Source organism: Octodon degus, unplaced genomic scaffold (genome assembly GCF_000260255.1).
Source record: "Octodon degus isolate 3935 unplaced genomic scaffold, OctDeg1.0 scaffold00138, whole genome shotgun sequence".
In the NCBI taxonomy this organism is placed as follows: Eukaryota; Metazoa; Chordata; class Mammalia; order Rodentia; family Octodontidae; genus Octodon; species Octodon degus.
Genome location: NW_004524714.1, coordinates 2,281,060 through 2,291,211, shown reverse-complemented (window position 1 = coordinate 2,291,211; position 10,152 = coordinate 2,281,060). Strand labels below are relative to the sequence as shown.

The 10,152-nt window shown below is 53.8% G+C and overlaps 1 protein-coding gene and 1 long non-coding RNA gene across 4 annotated transcripts in view; one reads left to right on the top strand and one right to left on the bottom strand.

Annotated features, from left to right (window-relative positions):
- Nucleotides 1-8,616, bottom strand: part of St6galnac6 (ST6 N-acetylgalactosaminide alpha-2,6-sialyltransferase 6) — a 16,692-nt gene extending 8,076 nt beyond the window's left edge. Inside the window, exons 1-4 of one of the 2 annotated variants that reach the window (XM_023701670.1) lie at nucleotides 8,484-8,616; nucleotides 7,620-7,674; nucleotides 6,310-6,400; nucleotides 1,646-1,822 (exon numbers count right to left, since the gene is read on the bottom strand). In XM_023701670.1, the coding sequence (XP_023557438.1) occupies nucleotides 1,646-1,822; nucleotides 6,310-6,400; nucleotides 7,620-7,645 (294 nt within the window). In that variant the 5' untranslated portion in view covers nucleotides 7,646-7,674; nucleotides 8,484-8,616. The remainder of the gene's footprint in view (nucleotides 1-1,645; nucleotides 1,823-6,309; nucleotides 6,401-7,619; nucleotides 7,675-8,483) is intronic. The other variant, XM_004641537.3, reaches the window with a different exon arrangement.
- Nucleotides 7,983-9,238, top strand: LOC111812716. Of its 2 annotated transcripts, none has more exons than XR_002818138.1 (3): nucleotides 7,983-8,290; nucleotides 8,807-8,897; nucleotides 9,099-9,238. It is a non-coding gene; the product is annotated as an uncharacterized LOC111812716 (long non-coding RNA). The 2 variants fall into 2 exon arrangements; XR_002818137.1 differs by having other exon boundaries at nucleotides 7,983-8,307.
- The last annotated feature ends 914 nt before the right edge of the window (nucleotides 9,239-10,152 follow it).

Below are 10,152 nucleotides of genomic sequence, written 5' to 3'. Positions count from 1 at the left end.
AAAAAAAGTATGTAAATTATATCTCAATAAAGTTTAAAAAAAAAAAAACAACAACAGTGTCGAGGGATCCAAAACAACTAAACAGGACCACAGGCCTCTCTAGAAAGCTCATCAGAGAGGCCTCTCTGAGTGGACACAGGGAGGATGAGAAGCAGCCACAGCCAGAAGAGGAAAGGAGGAACCGGAAGCACAAAGACTGCGACGGTGACGGTGGAGTTGAGCGGCCCGCGGTGTGATGGGGTAGTTAACAATAGGAAAAACAAGCCGGGAGTGGTGGTGTACGCCTGTGGCCCCAGCACTTGGGAGGCCGAGGCAAGAGAACTGCCAAGAGTTCAAGGCCAGCTACATAGTTTATAGTGAGTTCAGGACAAGCCTAAACTAGGTAGTGAGACTCTGTCTCAAGGAACTGAAAGAAACAAACAAAAAACACCACAACAATAGGAAGAACAGAGCCAGGGCTCTCGCCGGATGTGCAAAGGCCCTGGGAAATTTGAAGGAGGATTCAAGGAAGGAGTGAGGCGCCGCAGGATGAAAGCCAGAAATAGGGCCCTTGGGGCCGAGGAGATGGCTCAGTAGAATAAGCGCTTCCCTGGCAAGCAAAAGGGCCTGAGTTCAATCTCCGGTTCTGCAAAAAATAACAAAAAAAAAAAAAAAAAACACCCCAGAAATATAGCCCAATGTCAGGACTTAAATAAGCCAACAGAGGACCCCAGGAACAACCTGCCCAGAAAGTGAACTGTCAGGGAGCCACAGATGTTTTTTTTTTAAATTTTATTTATGTGTGTGTGTGTGTGTGTGTGTGTGTGGCCAGCTCAGCCCACTAGGGGGCGGGGCTGGCTGGCATGTGGTGCTGGGGGACTGAACCGCGATCCCTGTGGTTTGCTAAGCTTGTTCTAAGTAGGTGCTTTAGACCACTGAGCCATCTCACCAGCCCCATAGATGACTTTTGAGCAAGCTACCCCTTGGCAGGCGTTGGGAGGTCCTCTGGCTCTTCCTCTCCAGTCCCGTGTGCCTTGGATGAACGGCTGCCCCTCTCTGAGCGTCGGTTACCCCACGTCTTCACAGGAGGTGATAATGCTGGTCTTACAGGATTTGCACGAGGATTACTGGTGACCAGCAGGGAGCAGGCACCCGCTCCAGGGCAGCCAGCATCACTGCTTTGGAGTTGTCTGTCACCTTAGTGTCCTATTCCCAAGCCCCATGGATTCCCTAGAGATTTGTGGAGGTCAGGGACACATGTCCAGAGGCGTTCTGACTCCAGAGAGAGTATAACGTTAGTACTGAGGGTAGAACTTGGAAAGGTCTAGGACCAGATGAGCAGGGTGCTTATCCAAGGTCACTCAAGCAAGAGGCTGAGGCCACTGGAGGCTGTGACTCCTGGGGTTCACTCTGCTTGTTTTGCTTTGTGTGAGACAGCGTCTTGCTATATAGTGCAGGCTGGTCTTGAACTCATTATGGAGCCCAAGCTGGCCTTGGAACTCATGGCAGTCCTCCTGCCTCGGCTTCCTCAGTGCTGGGATTACAGGTGTAATCCCTTTCCTTTTGGAAGGAGGGTGTAGAGGAAAGAGGAGGAGGAAGCAGTACTGGTGGGCAATGGGAGGATCAGCCACCAGCGGCCCCCAGAAGCCCCCAGGGTCTATCCTACCTTATTGCCCAGAATGGGGGTGAAGCCGTCTGAGAGGCTCCACTTCTTGAGGTTGGGCCGGCGCGTACGGCCTCGCAGGGAGCCGTAATGGAAGACCTCATTGGCGCTGTTGGAGCTGTAGAGGATGAGGATGGTGATGAGGGCGAGGAGGATCACGAAGACTGCTGACCGCTGCTCCTGCAGAGAGGAGAGGCTGTGAGGGTCCCGCACCCACCGGGCTTGGTGCCCCACCCACAATTGTCCACCATGCCAAAGATCTGCTCCCCACTCCGTGCCAGGCCCCCTCCCCATCTGCAGCAGCAGCTCTGAGGACTGACCCCGAGTCAGCCTTGCACCCCAGATCCCAGGGGTGCTCATGCCTATAATCCCAGTCTTCAGGAGGCCGACGCAGGAGGATCGATGCAAGTTTGAGACCAGCCTGGACTATGCAGTGAATTCAAGACCAGCTTTTATATTATAGTGAAACCCTGTCTCAGGAAGCCAAAACCCAGAAAACTACAACAACAGCAAAGACATATCTAGGGAGGGACTGCCCAACTGGGTTGGATGCGTGTGTCAGGATTTCCTGCAGCCACAGCTAAAAACATGCCCAGAGACACTCGAGACATTTAGCTAAGAGGCCAGGCATTCCCCAAGCAGCAACTCTTGGTAAGATGTCAACATACAGTTGATTCTCTGTCCCTGCCAGTTTTTTTTTTCCTTCACTTTTGGCAATGCTAAGGATTGAACCCAGAGCCTTCCCACTGAGCTACATCTCCATCAATTTTTATTTATTTATTTATTTTTTATTTTGAGACAGGGTCTCACTAAGTTTCTTAGGTTGAGCTTGAACTTGCAATCCTCCTGCCTCGGCCTCCTAGAGTGCTGCGATTACAGGCCCTATCTACAGATTCTGTGCACACGGTTCACACAACCATGGGGCGGTGCGGTAGGCACAACCCACAAGGGTTGTTCTGCTGAACATGCAAAGGCTCCATCGTTATCCTCTAGATAACCCAGTGCACAGCGACTTGCATAGTTCTACCTTGAATTAGGTATATAAGTAACCTCGAAGCTGGGTGGCGTGGCGCAGGCCTGTGAAGGTTTCAAGTCTGGGCTCACCCTGGGCAATTTAGTCTGGAGATTAAAAATAAAAAGAGCTGGGGATGTAGCTCAGGGGCAGAGCGCTTGCCTGGTGTGTACCTGAACCTTGGTTCATCCCAGTATCACACAAAAGAAAGGAAAAGAGAAGAAAGTGGTTTTTTGAAAAAAAGAGGAGGGGGCTGGGGAGATGGCTTAGTAGAATAAACACTTGCCTGGCAAGTGCAAGGACCTGAGTTCAATCCCTGGTTCTAGAAAAAAAAAAAAAAAAAAAAAATTAAAAAAAAAAAAAAAAAAATTAAATAAACAAAATAAAAGGAGAAAAGTAAGCTGGAGGTGACAGCCCCTGCAGACACCATGGGAGGACTGCACTGTCTCTCAGCTCTAAATTCATCTGTTTTGCCTGCTCTGTGAAAGTTAATCTGGGGGCCGGAGAGATGGCTCAGTGGAATAAGCGCTTCCCTGGCAAGCGCAATCCCCGGTTCCGCCAAAAAAAAAAAAAAAAAAGGAAGTTAATCTGGGTAATCGGGGCCCTTTAAATATTTGCCCTCGCCAGCCAGCTGCACTCAGATTTGTTGGTTGAGGGCACAGGAGGAGTAAGCCCTCAGGGTCTGAGTTACAGCAGTGGCCTGGAGGCCCCACGCGGTGCCCAGGGCTTCTCCAGCACTGACCAGCAGCTCACAGCCTCCAGCTCCTGCTGCCATCTGTAGCAGCCCGCACTCCCACTGCTACAGCACTCAATGGCTGAATGGGTACAAAAATCAATGGAGTCTGACCTAGGCCTAGTGACTCGTGGTGAGACCCCAGGCTGACTCAGGGACAGATAAATCTCTATGCCAAGGACCAGGGCCAAGGCTAGGAAGCAGTTTGTGAAGGCCTAGTTCCTCAGCACAAGGTAACATGGCAGCTGAGGACATCGCTGCAAAGGCCATCTACTGCAGCTGCCAGTTAGCGGAACATCAGGTTACTAGTTAACCCTGATCTATTCCTCTGCTCTTCCAAAAATGCTCTGGCCAGTTCTTGAACCTCTGACCATCCTGGTGCCCCTGTAACTATAGAGCATCTATTCTGTCTGTGTTTCATCCTGTCGTGCCTCTGAGCAGGAGATCGGTGGTCCAAGGCCAGAGCCCGGATACTCAACTGCCTGTTGCACCCAGAGGCCAGCAGCTGCCGCTCCCCTTGACATGGGGGCCAGCAGGCTGTCACCATGCCCTGGGGGGGGCACTCCCTCTACCTGCTGTCCTATAGGAGAGTCAGCTTCTTGACTCACAATCTGGCTACACCTGAGACAGCCCACATGGAGAATGTGCTCCATACGCCTAGCTGCCCAAGCCTCCTTGCTTAGCAGCGGGTGGTTTCCTCCATGATCATGGGGGACTGCGGCCACTGGCACCGCAGCCAGCTGCACACTGCCCAAGACCCAGCTGCAGACAGAGAGTACGGTCCTACTGCGAGTCACTTTTCACCATCACAGCCCTGCACGGATTGGTGCACACCTGGAATCCAGCACTGTGGGGGCCGAAGCCCGAGTCCCGCCTGGAAAACCTAGTGACTTAGTGAGATCCTGTCTCAAGATGAAAAGAAAAATAAAATAAAAAGGGCTGGAAATATATCTAGCTCACTGCAAACCCTCTGGGTTCAATCTCCAGTAGCACAAAATAATAGTAATGATAATATTAATAAAAGAAAACTGAAAGTCCTAAGTCAAATGATCAAGTCGGGGGCCATCTATATTTCAAGTTCCGAGGCCCAGTTTCTGTTGAGAATTTTCGGCATAAAACTTTTCCTCTTTAATGTACTGCACAGTCTTTGTCTTCTGGACTCAGACTAATACTGAAAACTGTTCAAGGAAAAAATGGGGATAAACTGTTCAAGGAAAAAATGTTCTTTTTAAAAGGAAAGGGTGGGGGCTGGGGAGATGGCTCAGTGGAATAAGTGCTTCCCTGGCAAGCGCAAAGGACTGAGTTCAATCCCCGGTTCCACCAAAAAAAAAAAAAAGGAAAGGGTGAGGGGCTTGCGGGTTAGCTCAGTTGTTTAAAGTGCCTGCTTGGGCAAACCCAGTCAGGCACAGCGATGAAAAAGGAAAGCGGAACTCAATCAATTAGCAGAGGCCACTGACCAGGAATGCCTAGATTTGTGTGACCCGATGTCATTGTTACAGGAGGAAGCAGACTAGCTAAAGTAGTCCTCCAAACTAGCAGAGGTTTAGATTCAGTCTTCCTACAATAAGGAGGGGTTTGTAATGCCCTAGGAAGGAAACTGCTGTTTCTATGCTAATAAAATTGGAATAGTCGAAGAAGGTCTGCAAGTGTGATATTGCAAGAGAGACAGCAACATCAGAAGCAAGGATGGGTCCAAGGAGTCAGACCATGGCTAGGGCCCCTTTTAGAGCCCCTGACAGCCTTTATCTCAGTTCTCCTGATTGGGCCCTGCCTGATTAATTTTGGATTACTTGGGGCCGAGGAGATGGCTCAGTAGAAGTAAGTGTTTCCCGGGCAAGCACAAGGGCCTGAGTTCAATCCCCGGTTCTGCAAAAAAAAAAGAAAGAAAGAAAGAAAAATTTTTTTTTGGATTACTTGCTTGGTTTCAGAACAGATCAACAGCAATAAAGTGCCAAATTGGCCCTCAGAGCTTCTCCTGCTTACACAGCTTTAGAAAGAAGTGACACTGAAAAAGATTTTTCTGAGTAACAAGAGGAAGAAACGAAGGGAAAAACCATACAAAGAAAAACTGTCTAAAAACTTTGTTCTTGGGCCGTGGAGATGGCTCAGTAGAACAAGCACTTGCCTGGCAAGCACAAGGGGCCTGAGTTCAATCCCTGGTTCCGCCAAAAAACGAACAAAACAAAAAAAACCTTTTGTTCTTTTTGAAGCTGCCTGGCTCTGTGATTGCTTCCTTGAACCCTGCAACCACGAGGGTCTCACTGGACATACAGGATGCCTGACTGTAGCCAACAGTCATTCATCCAGATTCCTGGAACCAATGATTTCACCCTGCTAGCCAATCACAAGAACTGCGGGGCTGCCCTGCCCCGCCCCGTCTTTGTGACCCCTGCCTATGCCTCACATCAAAATGCTGGCTCATGGACACTGCCCGCCTGGCTTTTGCTGCAAGGTGTTCCAGCCAGGACCGTTGGTGTAATCTAAAGCTGTTCATTGCCCGACTTCCTTGGGAGGCTTTCTCTTCCGGGACTCAGTTTTGCAGCAATAATCCAACCCCTCCCTCACTCCCAGACCTCACAGTAGGCCAAGGCTGTGAGGGATCCCGGGGAAGGGGTGGGCGGGGCCAGGCACATCAGAGGTGCTCAGGAAAGCGTGATGAGTGACTGAAGGTTGCGGAGGCTCCTGACTTCCTGGGGTGACCTGCACGCTGCGTCACTTTTGATTCCGACCACCCCAGCCCTGCACACGCTACAGCTAAGCCTAGGGTGACAGAGGACACCGTGGGCTCAGAGAGAGAGATGGGATCTGCTCAGTGGCCAAACTTGGGCCTTGGCTGCTCCTCAGGGCAAACAGAAGCACAGTGGCCAGGCCACATGCAAGGGGCCCATTTCCCAGGGGGAATAAGAAAGGCGGGGCACTTACTTTGCTGCTACTCATCTCTCGCCGGCGTCTGCTGAGGGGGAGGGGCCAGCGTCCTGCAGGTGGTGCAGGGGGCAAGGGTGCTGGGTCACACCTGCAAGCCACCAGAAAGGGTTATGACCTGGTGCCTTCCTGTGGGTCCAGTGAGTCAAAGGCTCCCAATCTGTACCCTGTCATCTCTTCCGCCCATCCAGAAGCTTAAGGTTCGTTATTATATCCACTTTACAGATAAGAGACCTGGAAGCCCAGAGAGGGAAGGAGCCTGCCTGAGGTCATACAGCCAGATAAGGGCAAGTGATGGGACCCACCCAGCTGAGTCCCCACACACGGCCTGCTGTAAACTTTTGGCTCTGTGGCCACAGGATCAAGCAACATTCATCAAAGATCCCCAAACTCCTTTGTTGTCCTCTCTGTCCAGGTTACAGCCTTCTATCTGGAATGCCTTCCCTCTAGCACCTGCCTGAGCCTGGGGTGGGCCAGAAACTTCTGGGGTCTTTCCCTCGGGCCACAGCCCTCTATGGGCAGCACCCCTTACTGACCCTCCCCTGGGTCCCCGAATCCATCCCTTAGCAAGTAAGATCTCAGAGTCCAGGGAATGGCCCAGCGTTTGAGAGAGGCAGCCCTGTCTCCTAGCTCCCCTTCTCCACACATTGTCCCCACCTCTAAGGACCCAGCCCTTTCTGATTTTGTCCCACCTGTAACCAGGCGAGGGCTCTCGAGTCCAGCCCACTTCTGACAGGCACAGGTCAGAGGGCAGCGTGGTATGGCGTACACACGGAGAACCTGGGGTGGGGGCCGCCTCTTGGCTTTGGCCACTGTGTCTCTCCCCTGACCCAGCGGCTGTTTACTGCTACACTGACACCAGGAATAGGAAGAACCTCAGGATAGACACACACGCACACCGCCCCTGATTGGCCAGGCCTGGCCCCGCCCGCCCCCTCCCACTCCCGCAGGCGCCCCCTTCTTCATCTCCAGGCTTCAGGTTTCCCCAGGGCCGGCCCCTCACAACCAATCAGGGAGTCGCCGGGTTCCCACCCGTCCCCGCTGCACAGGGGAAACTGAGGCTCATCCGAACCCGGGAGTGGCTAGTCCTGGCACTCACAGACTGTTGAAGCATAGACAGAGTGCCGAGTCCTGGTGGCCTCGCTTCAGATACTTACAGTCGGGGTCCCAGGCCCGCCCCCCACTTTCCCACCTGCGCCTGAGCCGCGCCCTCGCTGGGCCAAACGTCCCGGGTCACAATCCTGCTCTGGGGAAGCCATGGTCAGTACAGCACATCAGTTCCCACTGCGAACCCCGGCTCCACCACTTACTGGCTGGGGGACCTTGAGCAAGCCATGTGACCTCTCTGAGCCTCAGTTTCCTCATCTGCGAAACGGGAACAATAAGAGGCGGTAACTCTGGGGTTCGTGGAAGGGTTCAAGCAGATATGACCGACGGTGCCCGGCTGGACACCCCCTGCCCCACAGGCCGGCAGTGCCCCTTCCTGTGGTTACTCCGGCCAGACCCAGCGCCTCCTCGATTATGAACCCCAAGCCTGTGGCCTCCCCTACTCTGGACCCCAAGCCTGCGGCTCCTTCCTGACTAGGGGAAGCGGTCAAGCCTCGCCAAGCGTCGCCCGCGGCCGCCCTGACCCTCATCGCACAGAGCAGGAGGCTGAGGTTGGGGACCCGCGCCTGGTGGGTGGGGGAGCCCGTGACGTGCTCGCTGGGGGCGCGGCTCGCGGGCCCGCTCGGGGGCCCCCTCCATCCCTCCAGCGGGCTGGGCAAGGGCCCCGGGGATGGCTGCAGGGGGAGGCAGCTTAGGCCGGGAGCCCAGACCGGGTGGCCGCGCCGGGGGCTGGGGTGGGAAGAGGCTGGGGCTCGGGCAGCGGGTCGGCTCCCAGCGGGGGGTGTCGGACCCCACCTGCGCCCTCCGCGCAGAACCTCACCTCCGGGGCTCCAGCGCCCGAACCCAGCGGGATGGAGACGCTGCGCCGCGGCGGGTCGCAGCCCTTGTAGGGTCGGTGATGGGGACCCAGGTGACCTGAGATCGGCAGAGGCGCGCCGGGCTCCGGGGTGCAAGCGCCAGGGCTGGGTCTCGGGGAGCCCCAGGCCCTCCGCTCCCCTCCCCAGCTGTCTGCGGCCTCCCCCTACCCGTGTAGCGCCGCCCCCGCCCACCCGGTCAGCGCCCCTCACCTCCGCCGGGGAGCCCCGGGCCCCCCGCGACCCCCGGCCCCTCACATGGCGCCGGGACCCGAGGCCGGGTAGCGACGCTCGGCCCAGGCCGCCGCAGCCCCGCCGCCGGGTCCTAGCGCCGCTGCTCCAAGCCCGGCCTAGGCCTGCGAGGAGGGCGGAGCCTCGGGCGAGGGTGGCTCCGCCCAGGGTGAAAGACCCGAAGGGGCGGGTGGTGGGCGATCCCGGGTCCGAACCGCTGGAGCACACCCCCAGGCCCTCTGGACAGCCCGAGGCGACGAGCGAGCGGACCCCGGTGTGAATGCGGTTCAAATTTATCTCCTTAGTGGCACCGCGACCCCAGACAGGGAAACTGAATCCGGGAGCGGGCTGCGCTTGGACGCTGTTGAGTCAGTTTCTCCCTGGCCCCTGAGCTAGGTAGGCCTTCGAGTTATAATAATAACTGCATATATTATGCCTGAGAAGTATCAGAGTTCAAGACTGCTTTGCCATCTACAACTGCACAAGCTCCCTCCTCCTGTTCTGGGATTGATGATCCCAGATCCTTTGAGCTGAGCTACATTCCCAACCCATTTTGTTTTTTTTATTAAATATTTTCTTTGTTTGTTTGCTATGCAGCCTGGACTCCCCAGCACTGAGACTGCAGATGTGCTCCACCACCCCTGGTTTCAGGGCTTTCAGCATGCGGTACCTGGGGTTGAATTTGGGTACTTGAGTTTTATCAGACAGGCGCTTAGACCAAAGAATGAACTATCTCCCCCGCCCCCGCCCCCTTTTATTAAATTTTGAAATAGGGTCTCACTAAGTCACCCAGGCTGGGCTTGAATTTGAGATCTCCCTGACTTTGCTCCCACAGTGTTGGGATTATTGGCACGCCATCACCCCTGACTGACTGCAACCCTAATCACGTTACTTCCTTTCCGTTGCTTCTAGTATATATGGACGATGGGGACTTAACATTTTAATTACCAGGGTGTTCATTACATCATTTTACGTGGCTATGAAAAATAACAACTTAAATAGCCATTGTGAGGAGAAGGAAGCCCAAACCAGGCCGTTAAAAATGAAGTGGGCAGGTCGATGTGCGAGGCAGGCCATCCTCTAAGCGAGGATGCTTAGAAAAGGGAAGCAAGTTTAAAAAATTGCATCTTGTGTAACCACCCTGGAAAAGCAAATTGTAAAAATTTCCATTCAGGATGTGGGTACATATACCCTGGGTAAATCCTTGTAAATATACAGAACCAAGTTCATATCAGCCCTGCTTGAAATAACTCAGAAGAGGAAATGAACTAAACAGCTCTTGACAGAAGAAAAAAAATTTTAACATGACGGCCCATTCGCACTAGGGAAAATGTGAAGTAAGGGCAATGAATGAAGCAGATCGTGCTCTCACACAATGGATCTTAAGGATTCGAGGGGGGCCAAGGCATCGTGGGCAGGCGAATGAAGCGATACAGTACACAGCGCAGCGCAGGAAGTAGCCCGCTTCTCAAAAGAGATAGCTTTTGTCTGTCACAGTGCTTAAAGTATTAAACTGGGCCTTGTGGCACCAGCCTGCAATCCCAGCACTCAGGAGGCTGAGGCAGGTGGGTCACCGTGAGTTCTAGGACAACCTGGGCTACATGATAAGTTCCAGCCCAGTCTGAACATAGTGAGACCACATCTCAAAAAC